The 13,233-nt window shown below is 41.9% G+C and overlaps 1 protein-coding gene across 2 annotated transcripts in view; it reads right to left on the bottom strand.

Moving 5' to 3' along the window:
- The window catches only part of TMEM38B (transmembrane protein 38B), a 46,069-nt gene extending 33,558 nt beyond the window's left edge, over nucleotides 1–12,511 (bottom strand). Inside the window, exon 1 of one of the 2 annotated variants that reach the window (XM_074994623.1) lies at nucleotides 12,300–12,511. In XM_074994623.1, the coding sequence (XP_074850724.1) occupies nucleotides 12,300–12,405 (106 nt within the window). In that variant the 5' untranslated portion in view covers nucleotides 12,406–12,511. The remainder of the gene's footprint in view (nucleotides 1–12,299) is intronic. The other variant, XM_074994624.1, reaches the window with a different exon arrangement.
- Between the last annotated feature and the right edge of the window lie 722 nt (nucleotides 12,512–13,233).

The following is a 13,233-nucleotide window of genomic DNA, read 5'->3' as shown; positions in this document are numbered from 1 at the left end:
CTCCTCTTTGTTCAGGGCAAAGATGTTACCTGCCAGTTGTAGCCCCAGGGTCATCCTTAGCCACTGGGAGCTGCTGCTTGCCTCAGACATCCAGCCTGACTCACACATGCACTGCCCCCACTCCATCACAGGTCCCATCCCAAAAACAATGTTAGAACTGGAAAAAGTACAGAGAAAGGCATCAAAATTATTATGGCTACATAACATCTTCCATATGAGGAGAGATTAAGAAGAGTGGGACTTTTCAGCTTCAAAGATAGGTGACTAATGGGAGATTTTATAGATCTCTATCAGATCATGAATGATGTGGAGAAAGTAAACAAGTGAGTGAATATATTTTTCTACTCCATTTTCACCTGAAGAAGTGTATCTTAACCATGAAAGCTCATAACCTAATAAATGTGTTAGTCTCTAAGGTGCTATAGGACTGCTTATTATTTATGAAGCTACACACTAACACACTTACCTTTTTAATATTTGTACTATGTCCTGTCCCTAGAAAACATCCAACACTTAAATCTGTTCCAAACTTACTTTAAATACTGACATTGTCCAGAATAGATCATAAATTCATGTGTTTCTCCTTAAAAATAGAGCCCATTTGGTATAAACTTATGCCAACAGCATATCTATGCATGACAACAAAAGATTCAACTGACAGAAACATTCATTTATTGATATTGGATTTACTCTTATTGTTTGTACTTTTGCTGTGTAATGGCTTTGCTAGTTTTGTATTTAAAAATATGCTTAAATGTGGATCAGGAAACAATGTTAATTTTTTTATTATTAATCCCAAATTATGAAGCAAACTACTCTGGTTATTGCAGCTTCCGAACATAAGATGGTTCTCAAGCCAACAATCCAGGTGTAACAGCTGTACCCTGTATCACCATGGCAGTCAGCCTAAGGATTGTAGTTTGGTAAATACTCAACATGTCGATATTGGGTTCATGAAAATTCTTGATATTGCAGGCACCTAACTAAGAGGGGAGAAGATGAAGGTGCTTTGATTAAAAAGATCAATGAATATGGAAATATTCATAGATATGCAGGGAGTTGTTATACTTTATTATTTCCAGAAAGAATTATGGGGTTTTGTCACTTCTGTTTTGAAAGACTGCTAGCTCACACCTTGGTTTAGTCACATTTAGCACTAAAAGGACAAAAAACAATTAGTTCCATATTTCAGGGTAGCCAGCAGACTTTACCAGTACCCAGGCAAAGTGTGCAGAAGCTAGTTAGTCCTCTCTCCCCTCCAAGGGAGGGGTATAGGGCAGAAGGGGCAGAGCTAGAAGCTAATCTCCAGCCAGAAGACCTTCATTGCCGCTCAGCATCTGCTGTCTACAACTCCAGTGGTGATTTAAAGGGCCCAAGGCTCCACCTGCTGCCATTTTTGCTGTAGCAGCAGAGGCAGCCAGGAGTCCCAGACCCTTTCAAATCACAGCTGCCCATTTTGCTCCCCACTCCAACCCCCCAGTCGGTGAGCCTGCCATCCTGCCCCATTTTGTTTTCAAGTTAAGAGACTCAAGCACTGTACTCTCCTAGACTGAAATATCTGGAGTATTGCCCACTATTATATACAAATGTTTACCTCCTCTTTCCTAAAAGAGAAGGTAGAGAAGGAAAGCAAAAATTTAACCTTTCCACCCCGATCTTGGGATCCTGAAATTTTACCTGTAAAGATGCAGGAAGATGCAGTTATACAGACTTTATCTGCAGTGGGCGACTGACATTGTCTTTTGACATCTTTCAGGAGTTGGTCCAACTTAAAATGTGTATCTGACTACATACGGGGAGAGAGGAAGAAAGGAAGGAGGGAGTGTATATTTGGGATGGGGAGGAGATTAATCTAAAATCTCAACAAATCTCAGATGGCCAGGATTCAAAAGTACTTCCAAGTTACTTTTCTTATGATAACTTCCTTCCACTGTTTACCTTTCTAAAAGTCAGTCTACAATTTCCATTCCAGATTCTAAATATTTTTCAATTAAAGTCAAGTTTCTTTCCATTCCTTCCAAGCCTAAATTACATTTGTTAAAGTGAAAGTGTCCACAGAGATGTACAAACAAAGTAAGCAATATTAAATTTTATCTCTGCTCTAGCCATAGGAAAATAAACGCTTGCCAAAGGGAGAGAGAAGATTTATACTAAGATTACAGTAAGTTTCCAGCTAACAGGTTCCTGCAAGCAAATTAAATTTAAAAAAATAAAGATAGCCTTTAATCAATCTTTTTAAACAACCCTGGAATCATGACAGGACTGGAGTTGACATCAAAAGATGCACAAGTCAACTTGACAACAAGACAACATGGACCTTGTTGTATTCACTTACTTGAAATATTTATAAAAGGATGTCTTTCTGATTACACATACAAGCAAATAACCTGTAAAGTCAGCTACTATGTTTGTGAATTTCAGTACAAAAGCCAAGTTTACAGAGCAGACACTAATTTAGTATCATGGAATTTCAAATCTAAAGAAAGTACATACTGTAAAATGTTAGTGTTTATTGCATAGTTTGTTTTACAATATTTCAATAACTATTAGGATATCGGAGGATATCTATTCAGCTTGAAAACTATCATCACTGCTCTGGGCATTAAAGTTGCAGTTAATTAAGTTTAATTGTAATTGACAAGGTTAACAAAGGTGATAATGATCTGGGTGAACTATCAGGTTCGCTTAACAGCCAATGTGAAATATATAAAAATAAAATGATTATACACCACGCACACAGAAAGCATGTAGAATATGGGGCAGTTCAGGGTTTGTTCTTTTTGTTTTTGTTTTTTTAAATATGTATTGTATTTATTTTGATTTCTATGATAATAAAAAGGGGACCTATCTGGAGGTCTGGATTGCCAAGATATTACAAAACTGGACATAAATTAAGCAGTAGTTTACCACTCCAACAGCCAACTGGATTAAACTGCCAACAAAACAATTTCCTTCCCTCTGCATTAAAAGGCACACATAAATTAACCCTGCAGCATGCATTTTAATCCCAGAACATAAGGGCTTTTCAGGCTGAAAAAAGGAACTTTTTACAGAACTGAGAGATCCTGGAGCATAGGTGACTCATTGTAGTACTCAGGAGGTGCACCACTTCGTATGCCTGGGGCAAAATTTTAATTGCTAAGTGATGTACTCTCACATGCCCTTCTTGCCCCCTTCTCCCACAAGTATCAGTGGCCCCTGTCCTCAACAAAGAGCACACTACCACCTCTTTTAACCATGCTCCACATCTTCAATTAAGGAGGATTCAACTAGAAACCTCTACTAAACACAACTGTGGCTATCTGGCACAAGGAAAGATACAGGATCTCATGCTGCAGTTCTGCACACTATTTAGAGCTTTAAAGATCAAACAACATTTCAGACTAGATCAGGAAACTGAAAGAGAGCCATTGTAAATGACATAGTACAGGTATGACGTGGGAAATACCACTCACACCACTCCATTCAGCACTTGTCAGTTTCTGGATTGAGTAAAGGTACAGTCCCATACAGAATGTATTGCAGTTATCCAATATTGTGGTGACAAAAGTATGTACCACAATACCAGGGTCCACATTCAAAACAACTATCATTTTCTGGCCAGGTGTAAACAGCGAAGAAGCATTCGTGGAAATTGCTGTCACATAATCATCTGACATAGCAATGGGTGACTTAGGCTAGTGAGGGAGCCACATGAGTAGGTCTCCATCTCAGTGGGCTGCAAGATTGTTGTAACCAAAATGGTCTCCTGGGATAGAATAGTTTTGCTAACTGTGCTTGCATACCTAGAACTTGTAGCTGATTTAACCACAGCTGCACTCTGATTGCACGCAAGGGGAGCTCATGGCTTTCACAGCCAATGCTGCATGAAGACAGCATGTACCTCATTTCACATGCCCTTGATTTACATGTGTGTCATTTCAGTAATACCAGTAGGGGAAAAATTAAGCTATCAGAAACCAGTGGAATCTCGCAACCCTGTGCATGTGCAATGGTAAACAAAATGTCTTGTGGTCACACATAAAACCCCAATGGGCTGCCGGTTGCCCATTACTGATCGAAGAGCACCTGGGGAAACAAAGTGCCATGTCCCAAGTTGCAGGCAACCTCTCTCAATTAGAGGTGTACAACCTTGCCATAGCTTCCAAAAGCCTCCTCCAACTTACAAATACCAGTTCCTTTATGCATAGGAGTTAGCAGTCTCCCTCAGAAACTGGGCCAGATGTTCAACAATGCTGTCTGGACCAGGTACAAAGTCAAACATAGATACAAGACAAATTATAGATGTATTAAAAGATCTCAGAGATGACCCATTAAACTTTCAAACAGAGATCAGAGTTTAGTAGCTTAGGCTCCTCCCTCCTCGTTCCTGGACTAGAAGGAGAAGGGAAAGTTTTCCAGCTGATATGGTGTCTTAGATTTTAATGTTTGCTTTCGTATTTTGTACTTGCACTTGGGCATGTTGATAGAGGTGATTAATAAAAAGAACAAAACAAATCTATGCAGTAAGTGTGGCTGCCAAAGGCAGCAGCAATCATTTTTGAGGTATGGTGGTGTCACCAAAATAAAATCACATTTCTAACAGAACAATATGCCTGCTCTTTGTTACTGTAAGCAAATAAGATTATAAGTGAAAGCTTAATATTTTTATTTTTTCTAGTTCGCTTACTTGGTGAATTTTCTATGTAATCTAACTTACTGTTTCTCTTGCATACTCAGTTTTCTATTTGTCAGTTTTTCCAACAGCAACAAGCGGGCAAAAAACACCTGACGGTATTTGTACCTATTTGCTGTGTCACTTGTTGTATGTTTTTTGGGTGTTGGTCTGTTACGTTCTTTTGTTCCTCTTTTCCACTCCTCTCCATATACTTCCCTGACAACTGGCTGCATTTTCCATGGCATACTGGTAATTGTCAGTTCCGCTCCTTATGGTGATGACCACACTAACAATTTCTAGCAAAAACTCCCAGGGATAACATCAGTAGAACCCTAATGCAGACAAATTTTCAACAGCTTCTTGAACAACAAGAAGTCTTGTGGCACCTTATAGACTAACAGATATTTTGGAGCATAAGCTTTTGTGGGCAAAGACCCTCTTCATCAGATGCATATGTGGGGGGGGCATGGTTTCAGAGGGGTATTTAAAGAATGGGGTCCCAGTAAGAGAGAGGGTCAGAGCTGACAAGGTCTATTCCAGGAGGTGGAAATGGCCCATTATCAATAGTAGGTATCAAAAGAGGAAAAAAGTCAGATCAGACAGGGGGATGAGAGCCATTGTCAGAGTATAATGGGGAGACCTTAACAACGAAGGCAGAGAAGCTACCTTTGTAAGCTGAGAGTCACTCCCAGTCTCTGTTTAATCCCTGGTTAATGGAATCAAATTTGCAAATAAATTGCAGCTCAGAGATTTCTCTCTCCATTTGATTTTTGAAATTTCTTTGTTTCAGGACTGCCACCCTTAAATCTGCTACTGAGTGTCCACAGAGATTGAAGTGTTCCCCCACAGGCTTCTGTACATTACCATTCCTGATGTGTGATTTATGGCCTCTCTTGTTCTGGGACCCCATTCTTTAAATACCCCTCTGAAACCACGACCCCCGACTCATGTATCTGATGAAGCGGGTCTTGCCAATGAAAGCTTTTGCTCCAAAATATCTGTTAGTCTATAAGGTGCCACAAGACTTCTTGTTGCTCTCGAAGCTACAAACTAACACGACTACTTCTCTGATATTTGTCAACAGCTTCTTGTATTTTTATCATGTTTCAATTAAAGCTGCCTAGATGCAGTACCAATTAACACATCAGTGGTTAAGACTCCATTTTTATATTAGGGCTCTCAACAATGGTGACAAAAAAATATCCACTGCTGTTAAGGTTCTTTAGCAGAGAAACAAACTACAACCATGTTGACAAAAAAAATATCAGCATTACTTAGATAAGCACACAGCTATTTAAGTGTTTTGTTACATCACTTGTGCGTGCACATTTGTCTCCCGTCAAAACTGCATGTTCACAAGGACCACTTACATCAATTACATCACCACTGTGTCAGAGGGGTAGCCGTGTTAGTCTGGATCTGTAGCAGCAACGAAGGGTCCTGTGGCACCTTATAGACTAACAGAAAAGTTTAGAGCATGAGCTTTCGTGAGTCCAGCATCTGAAGAAGTGAGTTAACTCACGAAAGCTCATGCTCTAAACTTTTCTGTTAGTCTATAAGGTGCCACAGGACCCTTCGTTGCTATCACCACTGTGGGGCACAATAAAATGGCTCCTGAAGGCCAATAACAGTCCATGTAACCAATGCAATGTCTACACCGACAGGGCATTGACATAATTATATCAGCCATGACTCTCTACTACCCGGGGAGCGGGTGTCACGACACTGGCACAGCAAAGGCACGGAGCCAAATTTAGCTTATGGCACTTCCACAGCTAAGTCAAAACAAGGCGGCCTACATTTACTTAACTGTGTAGTGCACGCCAGTCTTAAGGATGGCTCCTGTTTAATCTCCTCATCCATTGCAGCAATCCCTAGTACAAATACATCAGCTAGCTGCTTCTCTGTAACAGAGGGTAGCTAAACTTTTTTCATACGTCCAAACTCTTCTGAGGAACCTTTGAGGACAGCAAAGCACTGGAAACAGAATAGCAGCACATGACCTCCCTGTTCTCCAACAGCCAGGAGAGACCACTGTTTGATACTCTCTGCAATTAACCATAAAAAGTTAGTTTAAATATCACAAACAAATGATATAAGATAGTCAAGCAGAAGATTATGCTAGGCATCATTAGAAGCATCTTGGCTCTGAACAATGGTGTTTTGCAACTCAATCATTGTATTCTTGCTATTGTGCTCACATAGCTAGAAATCTTGTTGCGCCATTGCTTTTTTGTTTTAACTGTCCTTTAGCTTCACAACTGTTAACATTATGGGCGAGATAAAATCTTTCAGACCACAAATTCAGTTTCAAGTAGGTCACTCATTCACAAATAAACCATCACTTATGTTTGCCCCATGAAGCATCCTTCAATACTAATGGGACATCATGAAACATTGCAGAATGTGATTTAAGCAAAGCCAACTAATATGCAAATACAGGTTGAACCTCGCTCGTCTGGCACTCCTGGGACCTGATGGATGCCAAACGAGAGAATTTGCCAGACCACAGGAGGTCAATATTGTCTAGCACATTACCAACATTACCAAGACTTCCACTGCTTCCTGGACTCTTGAAGACATTTAGAGGTAAATTAAAACTAAATAGCAGCACAGAACACTCAGAGCCAGGACTGGTGGCTGTACACAAACTTTATGGGACCATGGGACACTTGGCCACACCCATGATAAATGGCTGTCTGGCTAACTAAAATCATGTTGCCAGATGAGAGAGTTCTGGGTTCAAGCTGCATACTGGTCTAGGAGTAGAAATAAGTTTTCCAAACTAATGACTGTTTGTGAAGACAAGTTTTCAGTTTGTTTTTTTTAAATGTTTGACATTAAATAACTATCCTTGTGGAAAAAATGTAACCAAACACTTCTTTTTTTCAATGCTCTCCTCAAGACATTTCTTCTCACTTTGCTTTTAAGCAGTATTGAAAAATGACTTAGGTTTCAAATCAGTAACAATCTAAATAGTTACCAGTGCTAATCTAGCACTAAAAAAGCAATAAAATTCACCTATCAAAATCATAATCCAAGGACCTACAAATCTCCTGAAAAAGTCAGCTTCTGCAGAGAAACCTGCAAATAAAAAATATGACTAACAAATACCACCAGTACCTCACTCATGAAAATTAATTTCTCTTCACAAAGTAAAGAAAACATTTTTATATCACAAAGTCTGTGTCTACACTACAAAAATAACTTGGAAGTTGCTTACTTCAAAGTTGAGCATCTACACACACCTGACTTTGACGTTAAACTTCAAAGTAGGGCACTATTCCATTCCCGAGAATGGAATAAGGACAATGAAGTAAGGAAAAAAAACACGTGTGTAGACTCTCTGATGGCTACTTTGAAGTAGTTCCTAACTTCAAAGTTAGTTCCTAGTGTAGACACACTCAAAGAGAAGCAAAAGTATTTTCCCCTCTAAAAAAAACTTCATAATCTAATATGGGTTCATGACATTACAGTGAACCCTCAAAATGCACGATTTCCAGTTGCACTTAACTTGCAAATCCTGCTCCCCTGACCCCAGCTCAACACTACCCCCAACCCCCCCCAAAGCCCCAACCCACCCCAGGCTTAACCCCCATCCCCTCCCACGGCCCCAACCCACCACCAGGCTTAACCCTCTTCAACTTCCCCCCCGCTAAATCGCAGGACTTACTTTCGAAAAGGAGCGCCAGGTGCTCCTGCTTTCTTCTCTGGCTGTAGAACATGCGTTCCACTGGGAAAAAGCTGCCCCCCTCCCTGACTTGCACGAAATGTGAGTCTTGCGAGGATGCGTGGGAATGCAACCCTTCCATAACTTGAGGGACTACCGTACTAAAAAGACAGTTTTCACAAACCATCACTACAGAGTACTTAGAAACACACAAATTTGAAGTCCTATATATATGAGACATAGTCCAAAATTTAAGTTCTAAAAACAAGGGTAACATTCCAAAACAGAAAAGCCGTTTTCTAAAAATAAACCCTTCACGTAATAACATGTGATGCAAAAGGCAAGCCACTGACTATGTTGTCAGAATGGGACACCATCTATACTACAAGTCTATTGATTTTTGCTCATTTGCTACTCCAATGTATATTACAATTATTTTCTACAGGAGCCACAAAAATTACTAATTCCATGTTCAGATTAGAAATTGAGCTATAATTAGACCTACATAAATACTGCAAAAACTAATTTATGCATATTAACTGAAATTTCTAAGTGACTTCACAAAAAAAAACCAAGCAGTCCTATAGCATCTTAAAGACTAACAATTTTATGTATCAGCTAATGAGGTTGCATGGGTAAGGTGCTACAGGACTGCTTGTTTTTTTTCCTTTTTTGGTGAAGCTACAGACTAACACGGCTACCTGTCTGAGACTAAGTGAATTCAGTGTGTTCTACAATCAATTCTATGGTCATTTACAACACTGTAGTTTACTGATAGGAGCATGTGTAGATGCAAATTTAAGCAAATAGTGGAGAGTTTTAATGGAAAATAAATTTTCAATGCATATACATAATTGTTCTTACCAGACACCTGATTCTAAAATAAGAAGGATGATTTAAAGTAGTGGACTGAGGACACAGGAGATCTGGGTTCTATTTCTGGCTCTTTTACATATTTCCAGTGTGACCTTAGGCCAACCTTTAATCGCTGAATCAGATCATCCATTTGAAAATGGGAGTACTGTACTCCATTAATGTTTGTGAGATACACGGATACTAAAGTGAGGCATACAAAAGAAAAGCAAGTCAGACAAAAAATTACAAACAAAACAAAACAAACCCTCTAAGCATCCAATTTACCAAATAGCTTAAACCTTCAGTATTAAGTAGCCACAAAGAGCTGCTTATCAAAACATAAAGCTAAAATATCAAATGCATATTTATTAATTATCTAACCAGCTCTAGCCAGAGCTAGGCAAATGCTTCCCTAAGGCAAACTTGCTAAAATGCAAAATTTTACTAAACCCACTCTGAAGATGGGCAGGAGGAGGAGGCAGAGCGTATGTCCTTTCTTCACTAATGTCCATCTCAAATTTGGATCCAAACCTGAAGTCCAGAAAAATTTGGAACTTGAAAGTAATGCAGTATCTTATCCACTAAAAAAAAATACGAGATTTCCCACTTTTAATCTGCTTCTTCTTTCAGCAATGTTATAAGCCAATATTTGTGACATCACAATCACTTTCACATTTGAGAATTTACTACCACAATTAGTGTACACACAGATGTTACAGTTCATCAGGAGGAGCACCCCCCAATACAGACTCCAAATACTGCCCCAACTCCTGCACCAGAGAAAGTGTTGGAAATGCTACAACACTGCCTACTCTAACAGATTTCTGAATTACTTGTTAATTTATTTTCCCTACTTTGAGTAAATGGGAAGGCATGGCCTTGGTAAACCATCTGCTTTTGGTGCTGATTTACTGCTATGTGTTGTGACTATTCTAATTAACGAAGGGGTCCTTCACTGGTGTATATTTCAGAATTGTAAAAAGCACCAAGATGAAAAGGTTAGCACTATAATTCTGTGTAAGAAGTAAAAGAATAGCAGCAAAAGCACATTTGCCAGATGCGCGTGGCAAGCAAAGACAACCCTTTGAACCCATATACCATAAACTCTTTCATATTTGCTATTCTGATATCCAGAACTCTTAAATAAGCAGCACGTTAACCCATAAGTAAATTTTAGCTGTTTTCCATACACAAACTACAGTGAAAATAAATACAAATAAATACTGCCAAAACAGTACAAGTTTACAGTGTACAATACTACCGTTCTTGGTAAAGTACTCTGCATACATTTTTGTTCGTGTCTTAATAGCTAATCTTGCTTTTCTTTAGTGTTATGCATTGCTGGATACACCTCTCTATTATATAGAATATTTGAACATCCAGCAACCTCCCAGTCCTGGGGCTGCTGGATATGAAAGTGTTTACTGTATGACATTAGAGACTCACTGTTTGAGGGTTACTCAGTCTTTTACAGAAAGTTTTCCAGTAATCTTTCACTAAATTCGGCAGGACGTATACCACTAGACAAGAGAAAACTAAAGTTTCAGGAATAGGCAAGAAAACCGAAGTTTCAGGTTATCGTTATCAATTCTAAAGTGTAAGATCTTGAGTAACTACAATTCTAGCACCATTCATCCCTAATTATTTTGCAAATTCTATAAACTACAACTGAAATGCTGACATCTCTGGGCTGGACAGCAGCAATCAACTGATGCACAGCACACATATGAAAAGGAATCTTTATCCAAAGCCAAACGAGCAAGCCTCAATTCCTGTGAAAATGAACACAAATTCTTTAAGGACTTTTGTGCATGCGATAACAATAGTAAAAAGGGGTCATAAATACTCAAATCTCATAGCAACAGTAGAAGCGGCAATATAGACAAAGGTCCAAATTCTTTATAATTTATTACCTAACCCTGCTCCGTGTTACCTGACAAATATTCACAACCTCACTTGCTGATAATATACTGTTCCCCCAGTGCTAGCACAGAGAGGATTTAGGAGCAGTTAAGAGGTGCAATGGGTAACAGACTGACACCCTACATTTCCCTGTCATTTCACACACGCTCAGTTTCTGGGGCTGAAAAATCAGTGGTAATTTTAAATGCATACAAATCACAGATTATGAAACCAGAAAGGACCACCGTGATTACATAGTTTGACCTTCTGAACAGAACAAGTCATAGAACTTCCCTGTATTACTTCTTATTTGAAAAACATCTTTTTTTGGCAGGAGATTCCCATCACATAGAACCCAACATTTACAACTGTACACATGCTTAAATGCTAACAGCACCTGTTTCCACTCCCTACGTTGGTCCCATGGGCTTACCAGAACTGAATTATTTTATATACAGAATTTCACCTGATAATATGGATGTTTGTCTTAAAACATTTTTTTAATTTAAATTTGCAGCTGCACGACATTACAAGCTTAGACATTTTTCCCATTTTTCTCTCTTTAAATTTTCACAGGGAGGGCAAATCTGGAAGGAGGGGATCAGAATTTATTTATGGACCATAACAAGGCCAAACACACACAGTTAGTAAGGGCCAGGCCTCCAACACAACTGAGGTTCTCAAGCAGCAGGGCGCTGTCTTGGCCGCTCAGAAAACTTCACTTATTATAGATGGGGAAGTTTTGTGCTCAGTTTGCTTGTGTGAGGTGCAATGGGCGCTCGCCCGCAGCGACAGATAAAACCTGCCCGCCCCAAACTATCAGCAGGCGCCAGCGGACTGTGGCACAGGTCTAACTCTCTGGACGGCCCCTGGGCGGCTCTGAAGGCCGCGTTGCAGCTGCAGGGCAGGTGAGGGCCGGGGTGGGGGGGGTGTCCCGCAGAAGGCAGCCAGGAAAGGGAAGCTGGGGGAGGGTGGAAAGCGGCTGTGGGGGCCCACTTGCTGCTCCAAAGGCCGGTCCCCTAACGCCGGTGGGGTACAGACTTCCTCCAGTCCCTCCCTCCCCGGCGCGTGGGGGGCCGGGCAGCTCGAGAACCAGGGCCCCTGGCTAGGGGGGGGCTCCCGGGGGAGAGCGGGAGGATGAAAGCGGCAGTTGGCGGCACCGGGAGGGGGGAGGGGAGTCTAGCACAGCGGCGGGGGGGTGGGGGGGGCGCTCACCCCGCTGCTCCTTCAGCGCCATGACAGAGGCCAGGTAATGCGCCGCATCGAAGAAAGGGAACATGGACAGGCGGGAGAAGCGCAGCGGCACCTGTCCCAGCTCCATGGCGGCGGCGGCTCCTCGGCCCTGCCTCTGGGGCGGGCCGCCCCCAACAGCTGCAAGGCGGGGGAGGAGCCGCTGCGCGAGAAACTGCCCACGTCGGCCGCCGTAGCGGGGAGAACGGCGCGAGCCAGCCCCGCCCCCGGGCGTGGTAATTGGTACGAGCAGCGCAGGGGGGCGGGACCCGTTGGAGGGCGCGTGCTTGGAGGGCGGGGCGTTGCGAGCCGCTGCGGGGCAGCGCGAGGGCGGGATGCCAGGCGGAGGGGGCAATGCGGGGGATTGTTGGGGCACAGGGCTGCCTGGGGACTAGGTAAGTGTGTGGCCACGGGAGGGCTGTGGCACCCGTGGGGGTGATCAGCTGAAGGCAGTGGGCCTGGGGGACTGAGGGTTTGTATGGGCACCAGGGGAGCATCTGTTGGAGGGGGCGGGTGCAGAACTAGTATGTCGGGTCATAGGGAGCTGAGTGCGAATGAAGGGTTGGTAGGGGGATTGGGGTCCCTTATGGGTATGGCCATGAGAGGAAATCTGATGCGTGCAGGAAAGTCAGGAAGGAGTATGAGCATTGGTGGGGGGTTTCTGCTGGGTGATGGGGGTTTGAGACCTGTAGTGAGATGAACATCATCAGTTCCCTAACAACAAGAAGTCAGGTGGCACCTTATAGACTAACATATTTTGGAGCATAAGCTTTGGTGGGCAAACACGTGCTTCATCAGATGCATGAGTGGTGGGGGGTGGTTTCAGAGGGGTGTTTAAAGAGTGGGGTCCCAGTAAAAGGGAGGGCCAGAGCTGACAAGGTCTATTCAGCAAGGTGGAAATGGCCCATTAGCAATAGTA

The sequence above is a fragment of the Carettochelys insculpta genome, chromosome 5, assembly GCF_033958435.1.
Source record: "Carettochelys insculpta isolate YL-2023 chromosome 5, ASM3395843v1, whole genome shotgun sequence".
NCBI lineage: Eukaryota > Metazoa > Chordata > Testudines > Carettochelyidae > Carettochelys > Carettochelys insculpta.
Note: the sequence above shows the minus strand (reverse complement) of the source record. Positions and strands in the feature narration are given on the sequence as shown.